The following is a 14,240-nucleotide window of genomic DNA, read 5'->3' on the forward strand; positions in this document are numbered from 1 at the left end:
TGGTTTTTGTTTGCTAGAATCACGAGCCCTTTGCTGCTAGCATATAACACTCTGGACAATGCCAACCAATTTCTTCAAAGAATACCTGGTCCACCTCACCACAAATAACTCCACACCCCATTTTACAGCTAAAGCTATTTGTCTAGTTTATTATTCTGCCCCTATTACTGTATTATCTGGGCCTCTTCCTACACTGTTGATAGTGTCATGTTTTTGTTTGGCTTGTATATCTTGGGACTTGATCCTGCCATCTTTATATGTTTAGTCCCATTAATTTAAATGTGACTATAGATGTGAGTAATGGTTACAAGATTTTGCCCTTGGCTGGTTAGCATAGAGGAAAGGGGAACATGTCTTACTCCATGGGCCAAATCCTCAAGTCTGTATTCCTTATTCCAATAAAATTTCCACTGAAGGCAGCTGGCTGCACTGACTCGGGATCAAATTCTGCTTTCATTTACATCAGAATAAATTTAGAGTAACTGTACTGAAGTCATTGGCATTTTTCCAGGTTTACCACAGGATAATTGAAATCTGAATTTATTGTAATCCATAGAGTTAGGAATCTATGTACCGATTGCTACTGTCATTGAAGTCAGTGGCAAAACACACATAATAATTTAGTTCATCACTGATTTTGACCCCATGGAACTGATTTTGATTTCATGTATTCCCGGCTAATTCCACTGATCCTGATTTACATCAGGGTGATATGAGCCTCACACCTCAGGATTTCAGTGTATTGGGCCCATATGCAATATATCTGAATTCTGCAATATAACTCAGCAGTAGGACTTGTTTCCCTCATTCACTGCACTTCACGGTAAATAGAGTTCCTAAAACTGTCTTACATTTTGCTGATGCTGTCTTCTTTTTAGCAAATTTTGCAATGTCCTACCTGATCAAATGTACTTTGGCTAATATTAATCAGCAAGTTTCATGTTCTAACATATTTACTTTTCTTTTTTCATTGTTTGCAGTAGCTTCTTAGAACTGGGACAAATATTAATCCTGCGCTTATGCAAATTTTTGTTGTGGTATATTATATAAACGAGACTCTCCTCTAGCTTCTTCTATCTTGCCATTAGAACATTGTTCCTAGCTCTATTATACTGAAAGGGAGCAGCTTTTCTCATTGTGCCATGAAGGTGTTAGTAGCTTTACTATTGCTTGTTCCGCTCCTAAGATGCAAAGCTGTACCCCTGGCTCCCTTTCATCCCCTGGATCCACGGGTCATTAACTGTGATGACCCAGAGTCTGAAGAAGCAGCTGCCATAGCTCTGAACTACATCAATGCCCATCATCCTCATGGCTACAAGTACGCACTGAACAGCATTGAGAAGATCAAAGTCTTGCCCAGGGTAAGTGCTACATTAAAAAAAGGAAAAATTGCAGTGAGGTTGTCTCGGAAGTTGAATGCTTCAGACACAAAAGGCTTAGAAATGGTTGATGAAATAAATAGAGGTGAGGTCCTCAGCTGGTGTAAATCAGCCTGGCCTCATTGATATCAATGGAACTACACTGATTTACACCAGATGAGAATCGGGCCCATTATCTTTTGGTTGAAATGTGTCTTTTTAAAAAGAGAGACAGGTGTTGAGCAATATTAATATAGTAATATGAGGGGCCCAATTTACAAATGTGATCTCCTTGTTAGGGCAGATTGCCTTTAGACACATAAAATCCTCATTTATCTGCCTACCAGTGAATCTGGGCCCCTACATTGTGAGGATTAACCTTGTGAGGTATGTAAATGTTGTTTGGTTAAATTTATTCCTAGTGTAGCTCCACTGACATTAATGGTGTTACACCAGGTCTGAATTTGGCCCAGTATCCTACCTGTGCAGACGGGGAAACTGAGAATAAGCAGATGTGGCCTGAATTTTCATTTATGTGACGGGTCTTTTACATCACTGTAGCAGTGTCCACCCGGGACGTTACTGTGCAGCAAGCTGGTGCTCTGTATCTTCACACCCTGGCTTTATACACACAATAATTCACTGGGCTGGCAAGGCCTAATTCTCCTCTCACTCATACTCACTTTATATCAGTATAACTCCATTAGCTGTAGGGGAATTACTCTTGGTTTACATTTGAATAAGTGAGAAAAGAATCAGGCCCCAGGTATGACCCCCGATGACGCAGATGGAGTCAATTGACAGAGCCAAGCTTAGAACTCAGGAATATCTGAGACCTAGTTTTGTGCTCAGGTGACTAATGCTGTCGCTGAAAAGGTATAGGTGTAGCTGAAACAGATCCTGCAGTCCTAAGGCAATGGGGGTATCTGAGCCAATGCTCAGCGGCTGCAATTCAGCATCTCTCCATTGAAGTTAATGGAATTGACTCAATATTCACTGGCTGATGACATGTTCTTTTGCCTGAGTGAGGTCAGCAGGATTGAGCCTGTCCTGGCATGCAGTTTGTCAGGTACCTTGCCTAACATTATGGAATTACTCAGCTGTAATTTTTGTGCCAGCAAAGAAAGCTGCATGTCACTTTTAAAGGACTGTCGGACAGTAGGAAACTAAATGTCTCAAGAGAACTGGGTTTGGTTTCTGGTTTCTTCCCCTTACAACCCACTATATTCAGACTGGTCTCTTTAGATACTTGGGACCAATTTCTGAGCTGGTGCAAATCAGTATGGCTCCACTGATGTCTATGGACCTATGTTGATTTACACCAGCTAAAGATCTGGCCCATTTTTCTTATAGAGTTCAACATTATGGGGCAATACCTGTTCTCAGCTACCCTAGTGAAAACCTAGAATTGTTCAACTGAAATCAGCAACAGGGACTAGAATTTAGCTCAGTGGGAGAAATCTGGTGATGTTTACGGAAGTAATTAGTGAAAATAATTTCTCTTCCTTCCAGAGGCCTGCTGGAGAGATATTTGAGCTTGAACTTGACTTATTAGAGACTGTATGCCACATCGTGAACCCCCTGCCCGCTGAAAATTGTACCATAAGGCCACCAACAGACCATGTAAGTGTCTGAAATTATCATTAGCTCTGTGGATAAATGTGAATTGTATGTGTTGATTATAGCAGGGCAAGACAAGCTTTCACTGGGGATATCTCTTTTTACAGGGCAAAAGTCTCCTCTGAGATCAGCTTTGTAAAGCTCATATTATAAAGTTCAAAGCTGATATTCTGCTCTCCTTACATGCATAGATAATAATAATATCTGGCATTTTACTTTTCTCTAATGGCTTCCATTCAAGAAGATTGATGCACTTCTCAAATACTAATTAGTTAAACCTTCCAATACCTTTGTAAAACAGAGGTAATAATTAATTAATATCCTCATTTTACAGGTAGGGGAAACTGAGGCACAAAGAGATTAAAGTGACTTGCTGAACATCCCACAATAACTCGGTGGCAGAGCCAGGAATAGAAGCCAGCTCTTCTGCCCTACAGAGCTGCCCTCCTTCCTCCAAACAAAGGGAAAAAATCAATGGCAAATCCACACACACCAAAGAAAAAAACACAGCTGATTCACAAATTTGACCATTACCATGCATATCCGACAGGAGGACAGTGCCCTAAGTGAGCTAGTGCAAAATTAGAGCCTTAAGAAAGACATTTACATATATCCACACCATGACACTGATACAGAGTGAGGGAAAGCTGGCTTTCTTACTGCATAAATGGGCAGACCTCTAGTTTACTTCCCAAAGTCAGCAGCAAAAGCAGTTGATGTCCTTGTAGCGCACTGTAACCGTCCAGGGAGCCCATACTGTGTATCTTTTGTTAAGTTCCTCACTTAAAGTAGCAACGTGGATGTTCTGGCTCAGGCTTTCAAGTCCACCTGATCCCCTAGGCTTCATGGTCCAAGCTGCAGCCTGAGCTGGAACATCCACACTGCTATTTTTAGTGAGCCAGCTTCAGCCCTGCTAGGGTGAGTCTGTCTAGCCAGGCTGGGAGGCTTGCTCCCAGCTACAGTGTAGAGATACCCTAAGAAAACACACACTGGCCCTATCCACGTATGGTTAAAACTGTGAACTCAACCAAAACGTTTCTAGCGCCCTTCCCCTGAAGGGCTCCCCCCTCCACCCCCCCGCTCCATGTTATAACTGTGGAAATGTCTAGGGGTGTGGAGGGAGGTGGAGAATAGATGGCTAAACTATAACATAGTTCTCTGGAAAGGATCTCTGTTTGCACAGGTCAGGGAGTTGGTGCTGCTGTTGTTTCTGGAATGGTTTCAACCACAGCCTGTTGCAACACTGGTGGGGAACCATGAAGGATTGTAATGAAACATCACTTAAAAGCATGGTGCCCTTTCTTTTTCCCGGTCATTCAAATATGAGCAATCAACCCCTTCATGCTGAGGCTACCTTCTCACCCTCCCTCACCCCCTATAGTTCCCCCCCTTACCCCTGATTATCTCCTGGATTTCCATCTGGTCTTGTTATGCCACCCTTCAACAGGAGGGAAGGCACTAGAGTAATTTTGATAAAATACCGATCCAACCAGGATGAAACTTTCCACATATGGCCTGTGCACATTCTAAGGCTTGTATGTGCTCAGGATTCAGCCATCAGTAAAACCCTAGTTGTAGACAAGGGAAACTGTGATTTGCACCAGCTGAGCTCACCTTCACATGATACTAAGGTAAGCTTCACCAGTGCAAACCACAGCTTTCCTTGGCTGCACCTGGGGCTTGTACTGGTGCAGGTACACCAGTGGCTGGTCACCCACAGTGGAAACAGATAAATCCCAAGTACAGACAAGGTTAAAGTCCTTAAGTAAGGCTCAATTGAATCTTAAGTGACCCTCTGCATAGGGGTGAATTTCACCTCTTATGACTATTGGGCTCAGATTAAAAACTTTTCTGAGCCAAAACACTCATACAAGTCAATGGGAGTTCTGCCTGAGTGAGGGTTGAGCGGAAAAGAGAGCCAGAATTTCGCTTGTTGTTTCTAGTGATGGGCCCAAGCAACACAGTTCAGGGCTGGGTCAGAATCCACAGTCAGCACATTACGTTGCCACCGTGCCATTGACCAGAAAAGGGTTATGTGAGCATTAGTTGCGGCTCTGCAGGAAGCCTTTGTTTACAAATAAGTGTGTTGAAATTGTTTGCTTTCTTGGACCATTTTTATTTGAGAAAAACTTAAACTAAATTCCTGGTCCTGGAGACCTCTTAACTACCAAGAATTTTGACATCTGGATTTGGATCCAAATTTTGCAGCTCAGGGTCTACCTCTGCCTTTTGTAAATCATATTCCCTGGGAATGGTTTAGCAGGCACTCAAGCAATCAGACTGGGTTTGCCAGAAAAAACACTATGCCAAGCCTCATTCCCCTGCACTCACTAATAAAATATCTGTCCCCTTCTAATCCTGTTTCCTTTCTGAGAAGTTGTTAACTTATGTAAATGATATAACCCTTTGCTTTTGTACCTCCAGGTTGTTGAAGGCAACTGTGATGTTAAATTGCTTAAGTTGGAGGGAAACTTTTCTGTATTATCTATCAAATGTTACTCAACTCCAGGTAAAGTCTTTGTTCTTTGTCAGGGTTGGGGTTGGTGATGGGGAAACAGGAATATTATCATCATAAACTCTGGGGGTATTTATGGTTCTCTAGTCCTTTTGCTTCTAAGGTGTTGCAAAGTGAGGTGTATAAGCATTCTGATATTGAAGAACATGCCAGATAATGGGCTTCCCAAGACTGGCTAACTTAGAAGTCCTTTTTATCCCTGACGTAAGTCCACTAGCGAGGAAGGATGGCCCAGTGGTTGGGGCACTGCCTTAGGCTGTGAAAGACCCACATTCAAGTCCTTGTTCTCCTGTGATCTTCCTGTGTGACCTCAGGCAAGTCACTAACCCTCTTTGCATCTCAGTTCCACAACTGTACAATGGGGCTGATAAGGAGATGGGCACTACTAGGATAGCTTGAACTGATGCTCTATGGACAAGGTAATATCCTTTAATGGACCAACTTCTGTTGGTGAGAGTTTTTTCCCATCCACTCATTCTCCCTCCCTGGCAAATTTCATAAGAGAAGCACTAATTTTAGTCAGGGAGAAACACCCCTCCACACACACAGAACCCAAATTCCAGTAATTTAGAATCTCATTTGATTTCTCTCATTCTTTCAGCAGTAACAATGGGCTAAATGCTGAAGCCCACTCATTTTCACTTAGACAAACTCTCCCTGGTGTCACTGGTAGTTTGTCTGAGTGAGGATGGATTAAACCTGAATAAGAACCTGGAGAGCTACTAAAGATCAGGAGGAATTTTTTTAAATAAAGACTTAAGGAGCTGGCTTGCAAAAGCACATCCCCCTCATCTGTGAAAGGTTGCCATCTCTGGGCCAGAATTCAGTGATTCTTTCCCATAACATAACAACACCAGCTGCACAGTTTGGAACAGGGTATAAAAATAATACCGTATCCCACAGACCAGATCTACAACACATTCAAGTATAACCTGTAATCTTGTCAAAACATAACCTGTCTCGTTTCATCTACAGACTCAGCTGAAGATATTACTCAAATCTGCCCCGACTGTCCGGTATTAGCACTTTTAAATGACACTCAGGTGATAAATGCAGTTGACCTGGCACTCACTGAGTATAACAGAGGACAAGATAGTGCCTACGTTAAACTCCTTGAAATTGGACGAGCTCAAATTCAGGTAATTGTTGAAACTCTGATCCTTTGCTATATTACAAAACAGAACATCCCTCCTGCAGTTATTATGCAACACTCATTTGCTTATGTTTGCAAACAAGTTTGGCTTGTGCTAAGCATGGTGTTATTTCCCCAAGAGTTCTGTGACATCTAGCCATGTGATTCCCACAGACTTCAGAGGGAGATGCCGAGCTAAAACCTACATGGACCTCTTAGAAAATTCACCCCTTTATATTTCCTTGGTGTTCTGTAGTTTCATGCTGCAAAGACAATTAAATGGTATTAATGTTTTATCAGCATTTCCCAGACATTGTCTCTGTCGAGTTTGCCGTTGTTGTCATGAACTGCTCAGCCAAAGATGCCCAGGATCACGTGGATGACTGTCAGCTGCTGCCTAAGGATCTAGCTGTAAGTATGCTGAGACTTTAGTCCTGATCAATCCAACTCAGAGGTTGAGATGAGCCAGCTTATATTGGACCTGATTCTGTACAGGATTAGACTTTACATGGAGATAGGGTGCAAAGGGTGTATCCAGTGGCGAGCTGGAGCCGGTTCGCTAGAACCGGTTGTTAAATTTAGAAGTCCTTTTAGAACCGGCTGTTCCGCGAGGGACAACCGGTTCTAAAAGGGCTTCTAAATTTAACCGTCCAAAGGTGGTGCCTTAGGCACCGACTCCACGGGTGCTCCAGCACAAATACAAATACTGTGTGTACTCAGCTATTCATCTTTCTCATCTGTATCAATTAACTGCAGTTTTACAGTGTAGGTCTTTTAGCTGGCTCTCCATGCAACCTTCCTTGCATGCACACACGAACAGTTGGGCACCGCACTGGAAGAGTGCTAACAGGGAGTTAACACATACTTACTGAGGCCTGGTCTACACTGGGGGAGGGGGGGTGGGAGGGGGTGAGCTAAGTCGGTCTAAGCTACGAAAATAGCGTAGCTGAAGTCGACGTAATTAGAGCTACTCACTGCTGTGTCTTCACTGCGGTAGTCGACTGCTGGTGCTCCCCCGTTGACTCCACCTACGCTTCTTGCTCCGGTGGAGTACCGGAGACAACAGGAGAGCGCTTGGCGGTCGATTTATCGCATCTTCACTTGACGCGATAAATCAACCACCGCTGGATAGATCACTCTGGAGGAAAATGTAGACATACCATGATTGTACATTTAAAGACAATTATGCCATTCAATTCGATCGGAGCAGAAGTGGCCTCAAAAGTAAGCATTTTATAGCTTAAATATGTAAACAATGTTTAGGTATTAGGGGTTTTTTGCAGACTGTACTATCCCTTAGGTATTGTAATGCAACTATCTTCCACTTTCTAACTATGGATTCTTTAACTAATTGTCTTCTAATTTTGACAGCAATTTGGCTTCTGCAATGCAGCAGTTTTAACCAAAAACAACATCACAGTGTCCTGCACAATTTATGAACATCAGGTACCAACTCTAAATACATTCTTTATTTTTAGACTATTTCCACAATCTTAAAACTATTTGGAGCACCTGTCCAGGAGCGAGCTCTTCCTCCATTGATTGCACTAGTTTCTAGGTGCAACGCCAGGGGTTAACTTTAATTTATAAAGCTTGGTCTGAGTTCCTTCCCAGCTGCCTTAAGGTATTCTGTGCTGGAAATTGAGCCACATTTGTCACCTGACATCAAACATAGTTTCACTTTGGTCCCCTTCACCATGATTGAATATGGTTATAATTATGACCAAACTGGGCCAACCTGTGTTCAAGGTCTATTGTTAAAAAGCATGATCAGTTCCTCATTCTAACAGGTGTCTATCACACTCTCTGAATTAGCTGTTAAATACTCTTTGGTCCTGTCCATACCAGTGGACAAATTGTGTTCAACTAGAGTTGAGGGGTGACTAGCAGTAAACCATATTTGACATTAAAAGGGCCATGAGATTGACACCTCTACTTGGAACCATCTCAGGAGATGAGATCAGCTGGGATGCTTTTGCTAACAGTCCCAAGATTTGGTTGAATAAAATCTATATTAGATATTTTCTTAAAATTTACCATCACTGCTACCACAGGTACAGCTTCACTGATAGCAATAGCGAGAGTGCCCATGTAGACTGGGGCTCAAGCATCTGCTTGTGTTTTAGCCACATTGTTGCTCTGAGCAGGATTAGATGACATGGCGGTCAAAATGCTGGTCTCTGGCCTCACGTCCCCATCATTGATACCAGCAGTAGAGCTGTACCAGTGGTAGCAATGGTGGATGTTTTATGGGGGGGGGGAAGTAACGTGCAGGTTATGGCAGCATCTGGATCTGAGTATTTCACTGACTTCATAGGAATTGCTCAGGATTTATTCTGGTGCAACTGCAAGTAGACCCCACAGAGCTACTGATTATTAAAGAATGTGCAATACCAGGTCCAATCTTTGCATTCGAATCTGGAGTCAACCTTTTCCAAAGTTCAGGGATGTTTTGGATCTGGGGCTTTGCTTCTGGGTTCATCTCTAGTCAAAACCATAGTACCCATATATGATAAACTCCAAGTCACAGAGCACACAAACAGGTCAAATGGCTTTCTTTTCCAGCCTGGAGTGACCCACCATCACCTGATTCACAATCACTTGGGAAGACAGCTGGTACAAGGCTTCAAGCATCATGATCTCAGGGATCTCCATGTCTCAGTCCATGATACATCAGATTCCAGCTCTGCAGAAGCTTCTGTTAGTCCACCACTAGCAATTCCTGTGGTCAAAAGAGCAGCTGGGGCTGTTCTTGATCCAACCATCCCTCCTCTGCCTATAGGTCCAGGTCCTAGACACCCTCTGTGTCCCGGGAGGATACGACATTTCCAAGTGTAGGATAAGGTACATTAGCCAGCTGATAAAGGGTTAGCTGGTGGCATAACCTACTTGCAGAACACACTGCCAAGTATAAGTGTCTGAGCACGCTCAAATCCCTGAGCTCCAATGGGTTTCAGCCCGATATATGAAAGTGATTGAAAGCTCACAATAATCTGCTCTGAAAAGTAGGTGACCACATACTGTGGCTGCTGTAAAACCCATAACTTCATGATACAAAAACCAAACAAAGGTGTTTTACAAATAAACTTTAAACATGAATGCCTCTTTGCCTTCTTTCTATCCATATGCATTATCTGCATCGCCTCTCTTAATTGCTCAGTAACCTGCTTCGGGGGTGTGATGAGTCATATATTGGGCCTGATTTTCAAAGGCGCTGAGCACCTGCAGCTTTGATTGACTTCAGTGGGATATGTGGGTGCTCAGCACGTCTGAAAATCAGGCCAATACAGCTCTTAATCCGCAGGCAGAAAAGACTCTGGGGAAAATGGGAAGTGGTGTCTTCCGCTTTTCCTCCCATCCTTTGTCTGTTTTAGTTCACAGGTTCTTTGAGGCATGTGCCTGCCTTTAATATTTGTTTAAAGCATCTAAATCATTTTTGGGCATGACATCATGAGTGATGACATCGGTGTTCATTTACAAAGACAAAGAGATGGACTATGTAGCCAAATGCACATAATGTAACAATAAGATGGCCAGGCTTCCTCCTGTTCCCTAATTAAATAAATAAAAATGCAAAGCCTTGAGTCTCTTAAACACATCTGACATTTGCGGCAGGCTGCTCTGCAGTAGTGCCACATGCTGGCAGCATCTGCAGTTCAGGTACAGGCACACCTGATGACGCTCGCTCTCCTGGCAGGAGATTGTGATGTGCTGTGTCTGTGAAGGTATGCGAGGGGATATCTATTTAAAGTAAATGCTATCTGCATGCAGCCCCATGTGACCGTAACAGGATCGTGCTTGCCATTTACTGTTGTGTTAATAGACAAGGTCTCTCTCTGCCTCTCTCGCATATATCAGGGCTAAATTATACCCTGGCTAACGCAGTGACGATGATCAGAGAAAATGGCCAGTGTGCAATTTTCTGTAGCAAACCTGCCAGCCAGGCCAGGGTTCCACAGGTCTGGGGGGGGGTGGACGTGCAGGACACACACTGGTGCCTCTCAGAAGAGGAGCGGCACTGGCTGCAGCATACATGCTAACCAGCTGGATGTGCTGCCAAATCTGCAGACCACATATCTATTCCATTCTATACTTTGCTCAGAGTCATTGCCTTAGTAGCTGAGCACCTTCTAGTAGTGCATTAAGCAACACAACTAACACCTCTCCTTGGTGACATGGTGCACTAGTGAGTGCACCAGATAACCATATCTCCTACTATTTCCTTCAAAGAGATTCTGCCCTGCTGGTTTTTGGGGGTGGGGGGATTCCATATGCCTTTGTCACACCCATCATTTCTTGCACATCAGTACAACACAATGCAGGCCCTATCTAGATTGTTACTGTTTTATTTGCATTCACATAACCTCAGCACCAGGACTACATTATTATATTTTTACATTCTGGATTTCCCTTCACTAAACTCCAGTGAGGAGTCCTGAGTAGAGTGACCAGATAGCAACTGTGAAAAAATGGGACAGGGGGTGAGGGGTAATAGGAGCCTATATAAGAAAAAGTCCCCAAAAATGGGACTGTCCCTATAAAAATGGGACATCTGGTCACCGTAATCCTGAGCATAGTGCAGCGTGTATTATCCTACTGAGAGGACATATGATGCTCCCTGTGCTCGGGAAAAGCTTTCCTTCCTTAGCAGGACTGAGCATGTGTTTGTAGCCGAAATCTCTGCAGGTCCCTATGCAATCACATGGTAGCAGGAATCATTTTCTTACTGCATTTTCTTAGTAGCACAACAAGGGCACAAAGTAGATTTGCTGCTTCCAGACTCTGAACCACTCCCCTCCTCCTCCTGAGGTACACACTCACTCTCCTTCCTAGCAGTAAAATGGAAGAATCAGAAAATGGTTTGTGTTGATCTAATGCATCAATTAATAACCACAACTCCCCTCCCCTCTCCCTGACATCTGCCCCCTTTGTAAACCACTGGCTTTAAACACTGTTATTCTCTCCCTCTTCAGCATATAGTCCTGCGTATACGCACCCCAACTGCTCTAGCTGATGCCCCTGTGCTTAGCTTCATGTTATGGTGATGAGTGATCTAGAAACGACAATTAACAAATCAACCAAAAATTTTCCCTTTCTTTGAGTAATAGAGCGAACAGCTGTGTCAGATCTGCATCATTAACTCACTGCACTTTTCACCAATTTCAATTGCCAGGCTGCTTTGTTACTGCCTGGGAATTCTGTGTGAATTTTAGCAGGAGGTGTGGAGCTTTGCTATGTCCATGTTTCAGTTGGTGCGCTAAGATCAGCTACTTAACAGTAAGGAAGCTGTTTATACCCAATTAAGTTTATACCTAGCTAAGTTCATTGAGCATAGGTCCATCAATGGCTATTACCCAGGATGGGCAAGGATGCAAAACCATGCTCTGAAGTGTCCCTAGACTCTGTTTGCCGGAAATTGGGAATGGGCAACAGGGGATGGATCACTTGATGATAACCTGTTCTGTTCATTCCCTCTGAAACACCTGGCATTGCCCACTGTTGGAAAACAGGATACTGGACTAGATGGACCTTTGGTCTGACCCACTATGGCCGTTCTGATGTTCTCTTGGGAGGGAATGAGAACAGAGCCAAGAATGTAACAATTCCCCACCATAAAAGCCAAGAGCACAGCCAGCACTAATTGGCAACCCTGTCGGCAGTGTTAGTAGAGAGGCCAAGAAATTCATGGAAACGGAGAGTGAATTATCACCCTTTGCCAATGAGGGAGGACTGTCCAGGGCAGGGTTGAAGCAAGATGGCAGGAGGCAACGTAAGGGAGTTTGCAAGGCTGCTGCTGCCTTCGGTTGACGGGACCGTTTCTCTGGCACTTTTCACCTGCACTAAAATCATTTTTAAAACATGTTGCCATTTTTGTCTTTCCCCTTTCATAGCACCCTTCCTTCCCAGGATCTTACAAACATAAGACTGGCCATATTGGGTCAGATCCATGGTCCATCTAGCCCTCTCCAACAGTGCAGCAATGTAAGGGCTAACCACAATCGACTCCTCGCTCATTTCAAACCAGTTTTTCTTTGGAAGGAATTTCTGTGACCTTCTTCTGTTTATATTTTGAAACTCACCTGAGAGCTAATAAGTAACTAGTGTGCAACTTCTTAGGCTGATGGATAAACCTCAAAAATCAGTAACGGGGGGATACAAGCCCATAAGTTTTTATATAAGTGTTACTGCAAAGCCAGTGCATTGATCAGTGCTGACACTTAAAACTAAAATAGTGCCATTGCAACAGCAATCTACCTGACCCTTGGCTTGAGGTCTTATAAACACCACAACGCTGTGATACTCCTGTTGCATTCTGCAGCCTAAACTGGGATAGGCTGTGTCAGTGCATGGGCAGATGGGAGAGAGGTAGTTGTCTTTCCTGTGAGCCAGTCTGCTGATGGTGTTAGGGGGACAATCATGCTGTCTTTGAACACAAAACCTGGTGTAAGGAGCTGCCACTGCTATTTGGCCTGTGGGCCAAATTTAGTGATGACATAAATGGTGGTGGTAAATTGGTCAGAAAATGAGTGAAAGTGCAAAGTCATGTTTGTTGCACCAAGATGGCATTAAATAAGCATGTAACACAAGTGTAATTTTCACAGACACCAAGGGGGTGTGTTAGCAGGATGCTACTGCCTAAAGGCTGTAAGATAAAGCAACCCCTCCCTCTAATTTATCCTATGCTCTCCTATTAGTTGATTTTTCTGCTAGCTCCTCCCCAGCAATCCCTGGGCATGGAAGTTTACATTCATCAATGCCAGTTAGACAGTTTACCATGTACACCCTGTTTCTGGTCAGCACACACCTGATGTGTAATTTATAACAGTATCAGCACTGGGTTTGGACCATGGTTAACAGAAATCTCGCTGTGTTTTTATTAGTATAGGGGTTATCTGATGTCCTGCTAATAGGCACCTGCCTCCACCTCAGCACCACAATGAGACAATTCCAGGTGTCTGTTCACATGTGGGGAGGGGAGAGGAGGAAATGGGAGCAGTCTTCACAATCAGCAGTAATGTGGAGGGGAGGGGAACTTGTGCTGATTGTCAGGGGTAGGTATGGCATGTTTGCAGGACGAATTGCCTGGGGTGGTCACTGGAGTGAGGGTGGAGAGTGGGATGGCAGGAGAGGATGGGGTAAAGCTGGAGGTTTGCATAGTGAGGAGAGGTGATTGGATGATGTCAGAGAGGATGAGGGATAAGCAGGGAAGGTCAGGTAGTGGGGTGGGTGTCAGTGAAGAAGGATGTGTGGGCTGACTAAGAGGGCAACAGCCCCAGGAAGGGGATATTAGTGAGTTGGGGAGAAGTTGCTTTGTATGTGTTTTATAACAAAACATGTAACTGCATGACCTTATTTTGGTAACCTTTGTCCACTCATCTTCCTATCTTCTCCCACCTCTCATTTTGTAGTAGCTCTCATTTTGTGTCATGTCTACCACTAGTATTTCAGTTTGTTGGGGCAGGGACTGTGTCCGTCTATATGTTTGGGAAGCCCTTGACACTTCAGGCTCACTGCAATGAATTATCATCATAAGTCCCCACTGAAGTCAGTGGAGAGTTCTGCTTAAAAACAAGCAACATGGTATGGCCCATAGGTCTTTTTAGGCCAGTGGCTC

General features: G+C 43.8%; 1 protein-coding gene across 1 annotated transcript; it reads left to right on the forward strand.

Annotated features, from left to right (window-relative positions):
* Positions 1 to 1,051: 1,051 nt before the first annotated feature.
* On the forward strand, positions 1,052 to 9,740 carry AHSG (alpha 2-HS glycoprotein). The gene is made up of 7 exons (XM_038417014.2): positions 1,052 to 1,361; positions 2,871 to 2,981; positions 5,403 to 5,487; positions 6,469 to 6,632; positions 6,926 to 7,036; positions 7,997 to 8,071; positions 9,191 to 9,740. The coding sequence occupies exons 1-7, from the start codon at positions 1,143 to 1,145 to the stop codon at positions 9,461 to 9,463; spliced, it is 1,038 nt and encodes a 345-aa protein (XP_038272942.1). The 5' UTR covers positions 1,052 to 1,142; the 3' UTR covers positions 9,464 to 9,740.
* Positions 9,741 to 14,240: the final 4,500 nt, after the last annotated feature.

This window comes from Dermochelys coriacea, chromosome 9, assembly GCF_009764565.3.
Source record: "Dermochelys coriacea isolate rDerCor1 chromosome 9, rDerCor1.pri.v4, whole genome shotgun sequence".
NCBI lineage: Eukaryota > Metazoa > Chordata > Testudines > Dermochelyidae > Dermochelys > Dermochelys coriacea.